Genomic DNA, 18,632 nt, shown 5'->3' with positions numbered 1-18,632 from the left:
ATGCTGTGTTGTCCTGTGTTGCTACCATGCTGTGTTGTTATGTGTTGCTACCATGCTGTGTTGTTGTCTTAGGTATCTCTGTATGTAGTGTTGTGTTGTCTCTCTTGTCGTGATGTGTGTTTTGTCCTGTATTTGTATTGTATTTTTAATGCCAGCCCCCGTCCCAGCAGGAGTCCTTTAGCCTTTTGGGAGGACGTCTATGTCAATAACAATTTGTTCTGAACTGACTTTCCTAGTTAAAAAAGGTACAAAATATGAATATAAAATATACAGTATATATTTAGGGATGGGGGGGGGGTATATAAATTCATCTTGCAACCAAAACAGATGGACAGGAACAAAGACAGACAGGTAGGAACATCAGACACAAACACACTACTTACCAATGAGGTTAAATAGACCTGTAGATGATAAGACAAAGAACAAGAAAGTCAGTTAGAAGACATGTTGACACATAAACCCATCATGTTATTATCAAACCCTGCTGGTACCTCCTCAGAGCCTGGTTCCTCTGGTCTACCCAGTACAGCCAGTAGAGGACTGGTCACCCCTCAGAGCCTGGTTCCTCTGGACTACCCAGTACAGCCAGTAGAGGACTGGTCACCCCTCAGAGCCTGGTTCCTCTCTACCCAGTACAGCCAGTAGAGGACTGGTCACCCCTCAGAGCCTGGTTCCTCTGGTCTACCTAGTACAGCCAGTAGAGGACTGGTCACCCCTCAGAGCCTGGTTGCTCTCTACCCAGTACAGCCAGTAGAGGACTGGTCACCCCTCAGAGCCTGGTTCCTCTGGTCTACCCAGTAAAGCCAGTAGAGGACTGGTCACCCCTCAGAGCCTGGTTCCTCTCTACCCAGTACAGCCAGTAGAGGACTGGTCACCCCTCAGAGCCTGGTTCCTCTGGTCTACCCAGTACAGCCAGTAGAGGACTGGTCACCCCTCAGAGCCTGGTTCCTCTCTACCCAGTACAGCCAGTAGAGGATTGGTCACCCCTCAGAGCCTGGTTCCTCTGGTCTACCCAGTACAGCCAGTAGAGGACTGGTCACCCCTCAGAGGCTGGTTCCTCTGGTCTACCCAGTACAGCCAGTAGAGGACTGGTCACCCCTCAGAGCCTGGTTCCTCTCTACCCAGTACAGCCAGTAGAGGACTGGTCACCCCTCAGAGCCTGGTTCCTCTGGTCTACCCAGTACAGCCAGTAGAGGACTGGTCACCCCTCAGAGCCTGGTTCCTCTTGTCTACCCAGTACAGCCAGTAGAGGACTGGTCACCCCTCAGAGCCTGGTTCCTCTGGTCTACCCAGTACAGCCAGTAGAGGACTGGTCACCCCTCAGAGCCTGGTTCCTCTCTACCCAGTACAGCCAGTAGAGGACTGGTCACCCCTCAGAGCCTGGTTCCTCTGGTCTACCCAGTACAGCCAGTAGAGGACTGGTCACCCCTCAGAGCCTGGTTCCTCTGGTCTACCCAGTACAGCCAGTAGAGGACTGGTCACCCCTCAGAGCCTGGTTCCTCTGGTCTACCCATGAAATAATCATTAAATGCTTTGTGTGATGTATTGGTGTCTCTACCTTCTTGACCTTTGTGCTGTTGTCTGTGCCCAATAATGTTTGTACCATGCTGTGTTGTCAAGTGTTGCTACCATGCTGTGTTGCCATGTGTTGCTACCATGCTATGCTGCTACCATGCTGTGTTGTCAAGTGTTTCTACCATGCTGTGTTGTCAAGTGTTGCTACCATGCTATTCTTCTACCATGCTGTGTTGTCAAGTGTTGCTACCATGCTGTGTTGTCAAGTGTTGCTACCATGCTGTGTTTCTACCGTGCTGTTTCTACCATGCTGTGTTGCTGCCATGCTGTGTTGCTACCATGCTGTGTTTCTGCCATGCTGTTTCTACCATGCTTTGTTGGTGCCATGTGTTTCTACCTTGCTGTGTGTCTACCGTGCTGTTTCTACCATGCTGTGTTTCTACCATGTGTTTCTACCGTGCTGTGTTTCTACCGTGCTGTTTCTACCATGCTGTGTTGCTACCATGCTGTGTTGCTATGTGTTTCTACCATGCTGTGTTGTCAAGTGTTGCTACCGTGCTGTTGCTACCATGCTGTGTTGCTGCCATGCTGTGTTGTCAAGTGTTGCTACCGTGCTGTTGCTACCATGCTGTGTTGCTGCCATGCTGTGTTGCTACCGTGCTGTGTTGCTACCGTGCTGTGTTGTCATGTGTTGCTACCGTGCTGTGTTGTCATGTGTTGCTACCGTGCTGTGTTGCTACCGTGCTGTGTTGTCATGTGTTGCTACCATGCTGCGTTGCTACCATGCTGTGTTGCTGCCATGCTGTGTTGCTACCGTGCTGTGTTGCTACCATGCTGTGTTATGTGTTGCTACCATGCTGTGTTATGTGTTTCTACCATGCTGTGATGCTACCATGCTGTGTTGTTATGTGTTGCTACCATGCTGTGTTATGTGTTTCTACCATGCTGTGTTGCTACCATGCTGTGTTGTTATGTGTTGCTACCATGCTGTGTTGCTACCATGCTGTGTTGTTATGTGTTGCTACCATGCTGTGTTGCTACCATGCTGTGTTGTTATGTGTTTCTACCATGCTGCGTTGCTACCATGCTGCGTTGCTACCATGCTGTGTTGTCATGTGTTGCTACCATGCTGTGTTATGTGTTTCTACCATGCTGTGTTATGTGTTTCTACCATGCTGTGTTATGTGTTTCTACCATGCTGTGTTGCTACCATGCTGTGTTGTCATGTGTTGCTACCATGCTGTGTTATGTGTTTCTACCATGCTGTGTTGCTACCATGCTGTGTTGTTATGTGTTGCTACCATGCTGTGTTGTTGTCTTAGGTATCTCTGTATGTAGTGTTGTGTTGTGTTGTCTCTCTTGTCGTGATGTGTGTATTGTCCTGTATTTGTATTGTATTTTAATCCCAGCCCCCGTCCCAGCAGGAGTCCTTTAGCCTTTTGGGAGGAAGTCTATGTCAATAACAATTTATTCTGAACTGACTTTCCTAGTTAAAAAAGGTTAAATATATGAATATAAAATATACAGTATATATTTAGGGATGGGGGGGGGGTATATAAATTCATCTTGCAACCAGAACAGATGGACAGGAACAAAGACAGACAGGTAGGAACATCAGACACAAACACACTACTTACCAAGGAGGTTAAATAGATCTGTAGATGATAAGAAAAAAACAGTCAGTTAGAAGACATGTTGACACATAAAAACATCATGTTATTATCAAACCCTGCTGGTACCTCCTCAGAGCCTGGTTCCTCTGGTCTACCCAGTACAGCCAGTAGAGGACTGGTCACCCCTCAGAGCCTGGTTCCTCTGGTCTACCCAGTACAGCCAGTAGAGGACTGGTCACCCCTCAGAGCCTGGTTCCTCTGGTCTACCCAGTACAGCCAGTAGAGGACTGGTCACCCCTCAGAGCCTGGTTCCTCTGGTCTACCCAGTACAGCCAGTAGAGGACTGGTCACCCCTCAGAGCCTGGTTCCTCTGGTCTACCCAGTACAGTCAGTAGAGGACTGGTCACCCCTCAGAGCCTGGTTACTCTCTACCCAGTACAGCCAGTAGAGGACTGGTCACCCCTCAGAGCCTGGTTCCTCTCTACCCAGTACAGCCAGTAGAGGACTGGTCACCCCTCAGAGCCTGGTTCCTCTCTACCCAGTACAGCCAGAAGAGGACTGGTCACCCCTCAGAGCCTGGTTCCTCTCTACCCAGTACAGCCAGTAGAGGACTGGTCACCCCTCAGAGCCTGGTTCCTCTCTACCCAGTACAGCCAGTAGAGGACTGGTCACCCCTCAGAGTCTGGTTCCTCTCTACCCAGTACAGCCAGTAGAGGACTGGTCACCCCTCAGAGCCTGGTTCCTCTCTACCCAGTACAGCCAGTAGAGGACTGGTCACCCCTCATAGCCTGGTTCCTCTGGTCTACCCATGAAATAATCATTAAATGCTTCGTGTGATGTATTGGTGTCTCTACCTTCTTGACCTTTGTGCTGTTGTCTGTGCCCAATAATGTTTGTACCATGCTGTGTTGTCAAGTGTTTCTACCATGCTTTGTTGCCATGTGTTGCTACCATGCTGTGCTGCTACCATGCTGTGTTGTCATGTCTTGCTACCATGCTGTGTTGTCAAGTGTTGCTACCATGCTGTGTTGTCAAGTGTTGCTACCATGCTGTGTTGTCAAGCGTTGCTACCATGCTGTGTTTCTACCGTGCTGTTGCTACCATACTGTGTTGCTGCCATGCTGTGTTGGTGCCATGTGTTTCTACCATACTGTGTTTGCTGCCATGCTGTGTTGGTGCCATGTGTTGCTACCATGCTGTGTTTCTACCATACTGTGTTTCTGCCATGCTGTGTTTCTACCGTGCTGTTGCTGCCATGCTGTGTTTCTACCGTGCTGTTGCTAACATGCTGTGTTTCTACCGTGCTGTTGCTAACACGCTGTGTTTCTACCGTGCTGTGTTTCTACCATGCTGTGTTGTCAAGTGTTGCTACCATGCTGTGTTGCTGCCATGCTGTGTTGCTGCCATGCTGTGTTGCTGCCATGCTGTGTTGCTGCCATGCTGTGTTGCTGCCGTGCTGTGTTGCTACCGTGCTGTGTTGCTACCGTGCTGTGTTGCTACCGTGCTGTGTTGCTACCATGCTGTGTTGTCAAGTGTTGCTACCGTGCTGTTGCTGCCATGCTGTGTTGGTGCCATGTGTTGCTGCCATGCTGTGTTGGTGCCATGCTGTGTTGGTACCATGCTGTGTTGCTACCATGCTGTGTTGCTACCATGCTGTGTTGCTACCATGCTGTGTTGTCAAGTGTTGCTACCGTGCTGTTGCTACCATGCTGTGTTGCTGCCATGCTGTGTTGTCATGTGTTGCTACCATGCTGTGTTGCTACCATGCTGTGTTGCTACCATGCTGTGTTGCTACCATGCTGTGTTGCTACCATGCTGTGTTGTCAAGTGTTTCTACCGTGCTGTTGCTACCATGCTGTGTTGTCAAGTGTTTCTACCGTGCTGTTGCTACCATGCTGTGTTGTCAAGTGTTTCTACCGTGCTGTTGCTACCGTGCTGTTGCTACCGTGCTGTGTTGCTACCGTGCTGTTGCTACCGTGCTGTTGCTACCGTGCTGTGTTGTTATGTGTTGCTACCGTGCTGTGTTGTTATGTGCGCTACCATGCTGTGTTATGTGTTCCTACCATGCTGTGTTATGTGTTGCTACCATGCTGTGTTATGTGTTGCTACCATGCTGTGTTATGTGTTGCTACCATGCTGTGTTATGTGTTGCTACCATGCTGTGTTATGTGTTGCTACCATGCTGTGTTATGTGTTGCTACCATGCTGTGTTATGTGTTGCTACCATGCTGTGTTATGTGTTGCTACCATGCTGTGTTATGTGTTGCTACCATGCTGTGTTATGTGTTGCTACCATGCTGTGTTGTTGTCTTAGGTATCTCTGTATGTAGTGTTGTGTTGTCTCTCTTGTCGTGATGTGTGTTTTGTCCTATATTTGTATTGTATTTTTAATCCCAGCCCCCGTCCCAGCAGGAGTCCTTTAGCCTTTTGGTAGGAAGTCTATGTCAATAACAATTTGTTCTGAACTGACTTTCCTAGTTAAAAAAGGTTAAATATATGAATATAAAATATACAGTATATATTTAGGGGGAGGGAATATAAATTCACCTTGCAACCAAAACAGACGGACAGGAACAAAGACAGACAGGTAGGAACATCAGACACAAACACACTACTTACCAATGTCGTCATCATATATATCTGTGGATGATAAGACAAAGAACAAGAAAGTCAGTTAGAAGACATGTTGACACATAAAACCATCATGTTATTATCAAACCCTGCTGGTACCTCCTCAGAGCCTGGTTCCCCTCTACCCAGTACAGCCAGTAGAGGACTGGTCACCCCTCAGAGCCTGGTTCCTCTCTACCCAGTACAGCCAGTAGAGGACTGGTCACCCCTCAGAGCCTGGTTCCTCTGGTCTACCCAGTACAGCCAGTAGAGGACTGGTCAACCCTCAGAGCCTGGTTCCTCTCTACCCAGTACAGCCAGTAGAGGACTGGTCACCCCTCAGAGCCTGGTTCCTCTCTACCCAGTACAGCCAGTAGAGGACTGGTCACCTCTCAGAGCCTAGTTCCTCTGGTCTACCCAGTACAGCCAGTAGAGGACTGGTCACCCCTCAGAGCCTGGTTCCTCTGGTCTACCCAGTACAGCCAGTAGAGGACTGGTCACCCCTCAGAGCCTGGTTCCTCTGGTCTACCCAGTACAGCCAGTAGAGGACTGGTCACCCCTCAGAGCCTGGTTCCTCTCTACCCAGTACAGCCAGTAGAGGACTGGTCACCCCTCAGAGCCTGGTTCCTCTCTACCCAGTACAGCCAGTAGAGGACTGGTCACCCCTCAGAGCCTGGTTCCTCTGGTCTACCCAGTACAGCCAGTAAGGACTGGTCACCCCTCAGAGCCTGGTTCCTCTGGTCTACCCAGTACAGCCAGTAGAGGACTGGTCACCCCTCAGAGCCTGGTTCCTCTCTACCCAGTACAGCCAGTAGAGGACTGGTCACCCCTCAGAGCCTGGTTCCTCTGGTCTACCCAGTACAGCCAGTAGAGGACTGGTCACCCCTCAGAGCCTGGTTCCTCTGGTCTACCCAGTACAGCCAGTAGAGGACTGGTCACCCCTCAGAGCCTGGTTCCTCTGGTCTACCCATGAAATAATCATTGGCTGCTTTGTGTGATGTATTGGTGTCTCTACCTTCTTGAACTTTGTGCTGTTGCATGTGACCAATAATGTTTGTACCATGTTTTGTGCTGCTACCATGCTTTGTTGTCATGTGTTGCTGCCATGCTGTGTTGTCATGTGTTGCTGCCATGCTGTGTTGTCATGTGATGCTACCATGTTGTGTTGCTGCCATGTCATGTGTTGCTACCATGCTGTGTTTCTACCATGCTGTGTTGTCATGGTTTTCTACCATGTTGTTGTCATGTGTTGCTACCATGCTAGGTTGCTACCATGCTGTGTTGTCATGTGTTGCTACTTTGCTGTGTTGTCATGTGTTGCTACCATGTTGTGTTTCTACCATCCTGTGTTGTCATGTGTTGTCACCAAACTGTGTTGTCATGTGTTGCTACCATGCTGTGTTGTCATGTGTTGCTACCATGCTGTGTTTCTACCATGCTGTGTTGTCATGTGGTCCTACCATGCTGTGTTGTCATGTGTTGCTACCATGCTGTGTTGTCATGTGTTGCTACAATGCTGTGTTGTCATGTGTTGCTACCATGCTGTGTTGTCATGTGTTGCTACCATGCTGTGTTGTCATGTGTTGCTACCATGCTGTGTTATGTGTTTCTACCATGCTGTGTTGCTACCATGCTGTGTTGTCATGTGTTGCTACCATGCTGTGTTATGTGTTTCTACCATGCTGTGTTGCTACCATGCTGTGTTGTCATGTGTTGCTACCATGCTGTGTTGTCATGTGTTGCTACCATGCTGTGTTATGTGTTGCTACCATGCTGTGTTATGTGTTGCTACCATGCTGTGTTGCTACCATGCTGTGCTGTCATGTGTTGCTACCATGCTGTGTTGTTATGTGTTGCTACCATGCTGTGTTGTCATGTGTTGCTACCATGCTGTGTTATGTGTTGCTACCATGCTGTGTTATGTGTTTCTACCATGCTGTGTTGCTACCATGCTGTGTTGTCATGTGTTGCTACCATGCTGTGTTGTCATGTGTTGCTACCATGCTGTGTTATGTGTTGCTACCATGCTGTGTTATGTGTTGCTACCATGCTGTGTTATGTGTTGCTACCATGCTGTGTTGCTACCATGCTGTGCTGTCATGTGTTGCTACCATGCTGTGTTGTTATGTGTTGCTACCATGCTGTGTTGTCATGTGTTGCTACCATGCTGTGTTGTCATGTGTTGCTACCATGCTGTGTTATGTGTTTCTACCATGCTGTGTTGCTGCCATGCTGTGTTGTCATGTGTTGCTACCATGCTGTGTTGTTGTCTTAGGTATCTCTGTATGTAGTGTTGTGTTGTCTCTCTTGTCGTGATGTGTGTATTGTCCTGTATTTGTATTGTATTTTAATGCCAGCCCCCGTCCCAGCAGGAGTCCTTTAGCCTTTTGGTAGGACGTCTATGTCAATAACAATTTGTTCTGAACCGACTTTCCTAGTTAAAAAAGGTTAAATATATGAATATAAAATATACAGTATATATTTAGGGATGGGGGGGGGGGGGTATATAAATTCATCTTGCAACCAGAACAGATGGACAGGAACAAAGACAGACAGGTAGGAACATCAGACACAAACACACTACTTACTAATGTCGTCATAATATCCATCTGTTTCAACAATAGAGATCACTGGCTGGGATTCAGCACCTACACAGATACAAGATAAAACAGATCACTGGCTGAGATACAGCACCTACACAGATACAAGATAAAACAGATCACTGGCTGAGATACAGCACCTACACAGATACAAGATAAAACAGATCACTGGCTGAGATACAGGACCTACACAGATACCAGATAAAACAGATCACTGGCTGAGATACAGCACCTATACAGATACAAGATAAAACAGATCACTGGCTGAGATACAGCACCTACACAGATACCAGATAAAACAGATCACTGGCTGAGATACAGCACCTACAGATACAAGATAAAACAGATCACTGGCTGAGATACAGCACCTACACAGATACCAGATAAAACTGATCACTGGCTGAGATACAGCACCTCCACAGATACAAGATAAAACAGATCACTGGCTGAGATACAGCACCTCCACAGATACAAGATAAAACAGATCACTGGCTGAGATACAGCACCTCCACAGATACCAGATAAAACAGATCACTGGCTGAGATACAGCACCTACACAGATACAAGATAAAACAGAGATCACTGGCTAAGATACAGCACCTACACAGATACAAGATAAAACAGATCACTGGCTGAGATACAGCACCTACACAGATACAAGATAAAACAGATCACTGGCTGAGATACAGCACCTCCACAGATACAAGATAAAACAGATCACTGGCTGAGATACAGCACCTCCACAGATACAAGATAAAACAGATCACTGGCTGAGATACAGCACCTCCACAGATACAAGATAAAACAGATCACTGGCTGAGATACAGCACCTCCACAGATACAAGATAAAACAGATCACTGGCTGGGATACAGCACCGACAGATACCAGATAAAACAGATCACTGGCTGAGATTCAGCACCTACACAGATACAAGATAAAACAGATCACTGGCTGAGATACAGCACCTCCACAGATACCAGATAAAACAGATCACTGGCTGAGATACAGCACCTACACAGATACCAGATAAAACAGATCACTGGCTGAGAAAGTATGTCCCCTTTCTGATTCTCTATTTTGCATATTTTTTACACCGAATGTTATCAGATCTTCAACCAAAGCCTAATATTAGAGCGAGGGAAGCGGAGTTTCCAACAAAATAAAAACTATACTTATTTTATTACATTTAGTTAATTAACAAAGTTATGCAACACCCAATTCCCCTGTGTGAAAAAGTAATTTCCCCCTTCACACTCAATAATGACTGCAACCAAATGCTTCCTGTAGTTGTTGATCAGGTCTCTCACATCTCTGTGGAACATTTTTTGTTCCATCAAGTTCATATTTATATCCAAAAACAGCATTTTACAGTAGCGGTGAAATTCAGATTTTTTTCTTCTCTGAAATGCTTCCGGTGAACAACGTTACAAATTACAAAATTACTATTCGAAAACATTGGTAAATTATAATATTGTCATTCAAATATTCATAGTTTAACATTTCGTAAATGCTACTGCATTGCCAGATTTCAAAATAACTTTACTGGGAAATGACAATTTGCAATAAACCAGGTGCTGTGCTAAGAACAATAGGCTAGGCTATATAGGTTAGCACCATCTTGTAACCATGTAATATCAAAATTACTATTGTCAATAATCCCTTACCTTTGATTATCTTCATCCATTGGCACTTCCAGGAATCCCATGTCCACAACAAATGTGGTTTCTTTCAACAAAGTTCATAATTGATGTCCAAATAACTCCAAGTTGTTAGCGCTTCGGTGGGCTACTAAAAAGTAGCGGGGGGGGGTTTACGTTCGTTCAAACATGTCAAACGTTGTTTAGCATCAATCTTTAGAGCCATTTTTAACGTGAAACATCAGTAATGTTTCAACCCGACCTCTCCTGTGTCTTGAAAAACATATTTGAAAAATGTATCGCATCACATGATTGCGCAGGTGCAGCCAATAATGAAGTGACGACATCCCAGGGAGGTCAACTTCTCTTCCTTGTCATCCGGTCTCTGTTCATCATAGACGCTTCAAACAACTTTATAAAGATCGTTGACATCTAGTGGAAGCCGTAGGAAGTGCGAAATGAATCCTTTCTCACTGTGTTTTCTATTAACAATGACTCGAAAAATAGTACAGCCACAAAATTATTTTGTTTTTCTCAGGTTTTTGCCTGCCATATGAGTTTTGTTATACTTACAGACACCATTCAAACTGTTTTAGAAAATTCAGAGTGTTTTCTATCCAAATCTGGTAATAATATGCATATCCTAGCTTCTGAGTTGGTGTAGGAGGCAGTTAAAAATGGGCACATATTTTTTTCAAAATTCTCAATACTGCCCCCTAGCCCCAACAGGTTACCATGCAGAACAGCTTTAACTCTGCGACATTTGTGGGTTTTCAAGCATGAACTGCTTGTTTCAAGTCCTGCCACAACATCTCTATTGAGATTAGGTCTGGACTTTGACTAGGCCATTCCAGAACTTCAAATGTGTTGCTTTTTAGCCATTTTCATGTAGACTTGATTGTGTGTTTCATTGTGTTGCTACACAGTCTACTTTATTTCGTTTTTTATGTGTTATTTCTTACATTGTTACCCCAGGTAATCTTAGGTTTTATTACGTACAGTCAGGTGGAACTATTGGATATAAGAGCAACGACAATTCACCAACATTACGACCAGGAATACGACTTTCCCGAAGCGGATCCTCTGTTTGGACCACCACCCAGGACAATGGATCGGATCCCAGCCGGCGACCCAAAACAACGACGACGTAGAAGAAGGGGCAGACGGAGCGGTCTTCTGGTCAGGCTCCGTAGACGGGCACATCGCCCACCGCTCCCGAGTATACTACTCGCCAACGTCCAGTCTCTTGACAACAAGGTAGACGAAATCCGTGCAGCAAGGGTAGCATTCCAGAGAGACATCCGAGACTCGGTGTGCGATTTTATTAACAAGTGCATCGCCGATGTCGTACCCACAGCGTCTATTAAAACATTCCCAAACCAGAAACCGTGGATTGATTGATGGCAGTATTCGCGCAAAATTGAAAGCGCAAACCACTGCTTTTAACCAGGGCAAGGTGACCGGAAACATGACCGAATACAAACAATGTAGCTATTCCCTCCGCAAGGTAATCAAACAAGCTAAGCGTCAGTACAGAGACAAAGTAGAGTCACAATTCAATGGCTTAGACACGAGAGGTATGTGGCAGGGTCTACAGTCAATCACGGACTACAAAAGAAAAACCAGCCCCGTCGCGGATCACAATGCCTTGCTCGCAGACAGACTAAACAACTTTTTTGCTCACTTTGAGGACAATACAGTGCCACTGACACGGCCCGCTACCAAAACCTGTGGGATCACCTTCTCCCTACAGGGCCCTCGGAGTGTGGTGTCAGGAAAATAACCTCATACTCAATGTCAACAATACAAAGGAGATGATCGTGGACTTCAGGAAACAGCAGAGGGAGCAGCCCCCTATCTACATTGACGGGACAGTAGTGGAGAGGGTGGAGAGTTTTTAAGTTCCTCGGCCTACACATCACGGGCAACTGAAATGGTCCACCCACACAGACAGCGTGGTGAAGAAGGTGCAGCAGCACCTCTTCAACCTCAGGAGGCTGAATACATTTGGCTTGTCACCAAAAACACTCAAACTTTTACAGATGCACATTCAAGAGCATCCTGTCGGGCTGTATCACTGCCTGGTACGGCAGCTGCTCCGCCCATAACCGGAAGGCTCTCCAGAGGGTAGTGAGGTCTGCACAACGCATCACCGGGTGCAAACTACCTGTCTAGTGTTGGTTACCAATCTAACAGCAGCATGGTAGAGTGTCTAGTGTTGGTTACCAATCTAACAGCAGCATGGTAGAGTGTCTAGTGTTGGTCACCAATCTAACAGCAGCATGGTAGAGTGTCTAGTGTTGGTTACCAATCTAACAGCAGCATGGTAGAGTGTCTAGTGTTGGTTACCAATCTAACAGCAGTATGGTAGAGTGTCTAGTGTTGGTTACCAATCTAACAGCAGCATGGTAGAGTGTCTAGTGTTGGTTACCAATCTAACAGCAGCATGGTAGAGTGTCTAGTGTTGGTTACCAATCTAACAGCAGCATGGTAGAGTGTCTAGTGTTGGTTACCAATCTAACAGCAGCATGGTAGAGTGTCTAGTGTTGGTTAACAATCTAACAGCAGCATGGTAGAGTGTCTAGTGTTGGTTAACAATCTAACAGCAGCATGGTAGTTAAAATCCCTGATGTCTTCTCTGACTCCACCCCTCTCTTTATTCATGTCAAACACCTTTGGGATAAACTGGAAAGCGAGCCAGGCCTAATCGTCCAACATCAGTGCCCGATCTCACTAATGCTCTTAGCTGAATGGAAGCAAGTCCAACACCTTGGACAAATCAACTATCAAAGCAACACAATTCTGTTGTCTATACAATACATTCTCTATAGTACGTATTACTGTCAGTACATAGTAACTACTATGAGTCAACAGTAGGTAGTAGGATATTAGAACACAGCCAGTGTGACAGTGTGGGAGGTTTTGATGTGTGAGGAGTGTGTTGTAAAGGCTGTGTGCTGAGCAGCTGAATACATGACCTATAACAGAGGAAGGAATGATGAGGGAGGAAGACCAGCTGAATACATGATCTATAACAGAGGAAGGGATGATGAGGGGGGAAGACCAGCTGAATACATGATCTATAACAGAGGAAGGAAGACCAGCTGAATACATGATCTATAACAGAGGGAGGAAGACCAGCTGAATACATGATCTATAACAGAGGAAGGAATGAGGAGGGAATACCAGCTGAATACATGATCTATAACAGAGGAAGGAATGATGAGGGAGGAAGACATGTTGATATTTTAGCAGCCAATCATTTAGCCAGATTTACCAATACAACCTCTGATCACATCTCCAGTATTCATGACTCACCAACAAGGAGTTGAACGGTGGTTTCCTTCACCTGGCTGGTCAGTGTTTGAATGAAGCACCTGTAGCTTCCAGCATCAGAGAGAGTAACTCTGGTCAGCTTTAAGGAGACGTTGCCGTTCTTCAGTTCTTCATTAAACATTGATGTCCTTCCGCTGTAGGATGGAGACTGGTCCTCATTGGAGTCTCGACGGTCACGGTAAAGATGGACGTTTTCTGCTTTCGGGTTCAATCTTGTCCATTTCACTGTCATCTCCTCAGCACTGACATTGGGTTTCAGGGAACATGGTATAATGATGTCATCACCAGCTAAGGCAATGACTGGGTCAGCCGGTCCAACAACCTGAACCTCAGACGACCCTGGAGAAAAACAGATGACACCCAGTTAAAGATACCTGGTAACTTCCTGTTGTTCCATGGATTCTGGTCCACATGACCCCATTCATTCCTATGTGAAGACTCAATAGTGCATTGAAGCCAAATGAAGTCTTGAGATGGCGTCTCATGTGGGAGATTTATGTAGACAGTTTGAGCTACTACAGGAAGTGCCATTACAGGCTAGCTCAGTGCTGCCCCCTCTCATTAAGTACCTGAAGTTGAAGGCCAACCGGGGTACTGCAGGCTGCCATTAGACAATATACACTGAGTTAACAAAGAATTATGAACACCTGCTCTTTCCATGACAGACTGACCAGGTGTATCTAGGTGAAAGCTATGATCCCTTATTGATGCCACTTATTAAATCCACTTCAATCAGTGTAGATCATGTGTCAAACACAAGGCCCGCCAGTGATTTGGGATGTCAATAAATTCTGTCCCGCTTCCATACAGCCCGCAATGCGCTACATTATAATTCAAAGCACGTCAAACAGTGGTACAGACACCCCTAACCCCAGACGGTACATTGCCCCAGATCCCCCTAACCCCAGATGGTACATTGCCCCAGATCCCCCAACCCCAGACGGTACATTGCCCCAGACCCCCTAACCCCAGACGGTACATTGCCCCAGACCCCCCTAACCCAGACAGTATATCATAATACACCTGTTGTATCAGATGGAACAACACTTCATAATACACCTGTTGTATCAGCTGGAACAACACTTCATAATACACCTGTCAACAGATACCTCTTAGAAAGTATAGAGGCATTTCCTTAAAATAAACTGTTTGGAGGATCATGGGAAAACTACTGTCCATTTCCTGGCAAAGATGGTCTATTGGACAGGTGCCAATGGCAAGCAAGTCCTGAAATACATGGTGCTGAAAGAGGTCATTTTAGGTAGGTTTTTAATGCATATTTACAAGTAGATTTAAACACAAATGGTATCAATATAATTAGTGGTTCAGGGAGAAAAGCTGTGAACCCCTATTGTATTGGTTGGCGTTGATTAGGGGTTCAAGCAGCAAAGCAGGTGAAAGCCTATTGTATTGGTTGGCGTTGATTAGGGGTTCAAGCAGCAAAGCAGGTGAAAGCCTATTGTATTGGTTGGCGTTCATTAGGGGTTCAAGCAGCAAAGCAGGTGAAAGCCAAATGTATTGGTTGCTGTTGGTTATTGGGGGTTAGAGCAGAGAAGCTGGTGAAAGCATATTGTATTGGTCGCCGTTGGTTATTGGGGGTTAGAGCAGTGAAGCCAGTATTGAGAAGTTTTAGAACACCTACTCATTTTTTTTATTTTTTATTTCACCTTTATTTAACCAGGTAGGCCAGTTGAGAACAAGTTCTCATTTACAACTGCGACCTGGCCAAGATAAAGCATAGCAGTTCGACACATACAACCAGACAGAGTTACACATGGAATGAACAAAACATACAGTCAATAATACAGTAGAACAAAATAAAACAAAAAGTATATATACAGTGAGTGCAAATGAGGTAAGATAAGGGAGTAAAGGCAATAAATAGGCCATGTTGGTGAAGTAATTACAATATAGCAATTAAACACTGGAATGGTAGATGTGCAGAAGATGAATGTGCAAATTATTTTTATAATTTTTAACCTTCATTTAACTAGGCAAGTCAGTTAAGAACACATTCTTATTTTCAATGACGGCCTAGGAACAATGGGTTAACTGCCTTGTTCAGGGGCAAAATGACAGATTTTTACCTTGTCAGCTTGGGGATTCGATTTTGCAACCTTTTGGTTGCTAGTCCAACGCTCTAACCACTAGGCTATGCTGCCGCCCCGCAAATAGAGATACTGGGGTTCAAAGGAGCAAAACAAATAATAATATGAGGATAAGGTAGTTGGATGGGCTGTTTACAGATGGGCTGTGTACAGGTGCAGTGATCTGTGAGCTGCTCTGACAGCTGGTGCTTAAAGCTAGTGAGGGAGATATGAGTCTCCAGCTTCAGTGATTTTTGCAGTTCGTTCCAGTCATTGGCAGCAGAGAACTGGAAGGAAAGGCGGCCAAAGGAGGAATTGGCTTTGGGGGTGATCAGAGAGATAAACCTGCTGGAGCGCGTGCTACGAGTAGGTGCTGCTATGGTTACCAGTGAGCTGAGATAAGGCGGTGCTTTACCTATCAGAGACTTGTAGATGACCTGGAGCCAGTGGGTTTGGCGACGAGTATGAAGCGAGGGTCAGCCAACAATAACGTACAGGTTGCAGTGGTGGGTAGTATATGGGGCTTTGGTGACAAAACGGATGGCACTGTGATAGACTGCATCCAGTTTGTTGAGTAGGGTGTTGGTGGCTATTTTATAAATGACATCGCCGAAGTCGAGGATCGGTAGGTCAGTTTTACGATGGTATGTTTGGCAGCATGAGTGAAGGAAGCTTTGTCTCAAAGTAGGAAGCCGATTCTAGATTTAATTTTGGATTGGAGATGCTTAATGTGAGTCTTGAAGCAGAGTTTACAGTCTAACCAGACGCCTAGGTATTTGTAGTTGTCTACATATTCTAAGTCAGAACCGTCCAGAGTAGTGATGCTGGACGGGCGGGCAGGTGCGGGCAGTGATCGGTTGAAGAGCATGCATTTAGTTTTACTTGCATTTAAGAGCAGTTGGAGGCCACGGAGGGAGAAATGTATGGCATTGAAGCTCATCTGGAGGTTAGTTAACACAGTGTCCAAAGAAGGGCCAGAAGTATACAGATTGGCGTCGTCTGCGTAGAAGTGGATCAGAGGATCACCAGCAGCAAGAGCGACATCATTGATGTATACAGAGAAAAGAGTCGGCCCAGAATTGAACCCTGTGGCACCCCATAGAGACTACCAGAGGTCCGGACAACAGGCCCTCCGATTTGACATACTGAACTCTATCAGAGAAGTAGTTGGTGACCCAGGCGAGGCAGTTATTTGAGAACACCCCAAAAAAATACAAATGAAACGTAACGTTTAGTAGGGCTATTCAGCACAGTACCAAAAAACAAGATCCCACAAACAACAGGTGGGAAAAGGCTGCCTAAATATGATCCCCAATCAGAGATAATGATAGACAGCTGCCTCTGATTGGGAACCATACCAGGCCAACATAGAAATACAAAAAACTAGAGTACCCAGACCGGGGAACCGTCGCTGGGGGCTCCGGACCGGGGAACCGTCGCTGGAGGCTCCGGACCGGGGAACCGTCGTTGGAGGCTCCGGACCGGGGAACCGTCGCTGGAGGCTCCGGACTGCAGACCGTCGCTGGAGGCTCCGGACTGCAGACCATCGCTGGGGGCCTGGTGCGGGGAGCTGGCACAGGACGTACCGGGCAGGGGAGACGCACAGGAGGCCTGGAGTGTAGAGCTGGCACAGTGTCCTGGACAGATGACAACCTTCACACGGTAAGTGCGGGGAGCTGGCACAGGACGTACCGGGCTGTTGAGGCGCACTGGAGACACGGTGCATAGAACCGGCAGACATTGTACTGGAACAATAACACGCTCCGCAAAGCAAGTGCGGAGAGCTGGCACAGGACGTGCAGGGCTGGGGAGGCGTACTGGAGACCTGGTGCATGGAGCCGGTACAGTCTTCACCAGATGGCTAGCATGCTCCTCAGGACGAATACGGAGAGCTGACTCAGGTGGCATTAAACTGAGGACACGCTCCTTAGGGCGAATGTTGTGCTTCATGCACCAACACAACAGCTCTCTCATAACTCTCTCCTCCAATTTCCCCATCAACTCCTTAACTGTCTCTGATTCACTCCCCTCCAAGTTCACCTTCCTCTCCCAGACTGGCTCTGGTTCACACCTTGGCTCCGCTGCCCAACCCGTGTACCCCCCCCCCCCCCCCCCGGTGTTGTCGTTGTTGCTCCCTCGCTGCGTCCGCCTGCTTCCATGGCAGGCTTCTGTCTCCTGCCATTATTTCCTCCCAAGTCCAGGATGTCCTCCACTCCTGGCTTTCCTCCCAGGCCCAGGATCCCTGCTCCTCCTGGGCACGCTGCTTGGTCCGTGTGTGGTGGGATCTTCTGTAACGATCGTTGTTGGAAGGTTGGTCGGACCAAGGTGCAGCGTGGTAGGCGTACATCTTACTTTATTAAATGAACACCGAGAAAAAAAATATACAAACGTTTAGTAGGGCTAAACAGCACAGTACCAAAAACAAGATCCCACAAACAACAGGTGGGAAAAGGCTACCTAAATACGATAGACAGCTGCCTCTGATTGGGAACCATACCAGACCAACATAGAAATACAAAAAACTAGAGTACCCACCCTAGTCACACCCTGACCTAACCAAAATAGAGAACAAAAAGGCTCTCTAAGGTCAGGGCGTGACAGTCTGATTTGAAGCCCAGCTGATTTGTAGGGGTCCAGATTTTGCAGCTCTTTCAGAACATCAGCTATCTGGATTTGGGTGAAGGAGAAGTGGGGGAGGCTTGGGCGAGTTGCTGTGGGGAGCGCAGGGCTGTTGACCGGTGTAGGGGTAGCCAGGTGGAAAGCATGGCCAGACGTAGAAAAATGCTTATTAAAATTCTCAATTATAGTGGATTTATCGGTGGTAACAGTCTTTCCTAGCCTCAAGTTTTGTAGTGATTCATATGTTGACGATGTAAAGAATATGTGTTAGACTGTGGTGTGTATTGAGAAGCAACCAGACGTTGCACTTGACATATTTATGAAATTACTTACTCCAGTTACTAATAAGCATGCACCCATTAAGAAAATGACTGTAAAAACAGTTAAATCCCCATGGATTGATGAGGAATTCAAAAGTTGTATGGTTGAGAGGGGTGAGGCAAAAGGTATAGGCAATAAGTCTGGCAGCCCAACTGATTGGCAATGCCAACTACTTTACTTTTTTTCAGGTACAGTCATCAACACTTTACAACATGGTTCAATCAGAGATACAGTTATCAACACTTTACAACATGGTTCAATCAGAGCTACAGTTATCAACACTTTAAACGTGG

The 18,632-nt window shown here is 46.5% G+C and overlaps 1 protein-coding gene across 6 annotated transcripts in view; it reads right to left on the bottom strand.

The window, feature by feature from the left end:
- Positions 1 to 18,632, bottom strand: part of LOC123732545 (myelin-oligodendrocyte glycoprotein) — a 101,135-nt gene that overhangs the window by 12,389 nt on the left and 70,114 nt on the right. For 2 of the 6 annotated variants that reach the window (XM_045711755.1, XM_045711756.1), the window contains 5 exons: positions 13,295 to 13,651; positions 8,327 to 8,386; positions 5,748 to 5,768; positions 3,153 to 3,170; positions 384 to 401 (listed from right to left, as the gene is read on the bottom strand). In XM_045711755.1, coding sequence (XP_045567711.1) covers positions 384 to 401; positions 3,153 to 3,170; positions 5,748 to 5,768; positions 8,327 to 8,386; positions 13,295 to 13,651 — 474 coding nt within the window. The remainder of the gene's footprint in view (positions 1 to 383; positions 402 to 3,152; positions 3,171 to 5,747; positions 5,769 to 8,326; positions 8,387 to 13,294; positions 13,652 to 18,632) is intronic. The other 4 variants (XM_045711758.1, XM_045711759.1, XM_045711757.1 and 1 more) reach the window with 3 other exon arrangements.

The sequence above is a fragment of the Salmo salar genome, unplaced genomic scaffold (assembly GCF_905237065.1).
Source record: "Salmo salar unplaced genomic scaffold, Ssal_v3.1, whole genome shotgun sequence".
NCBI classification, from domain to species: Eukaryota; Metazoa; Chordata; class Actinopteri; order Salmoniformes; family Salmonidae; genus Salmo; species Salmo salar.
Note: the sequence above shows the minus strand (reverse complement) of the source record. Positions and strands in the feature narration are given on the sequence as shown.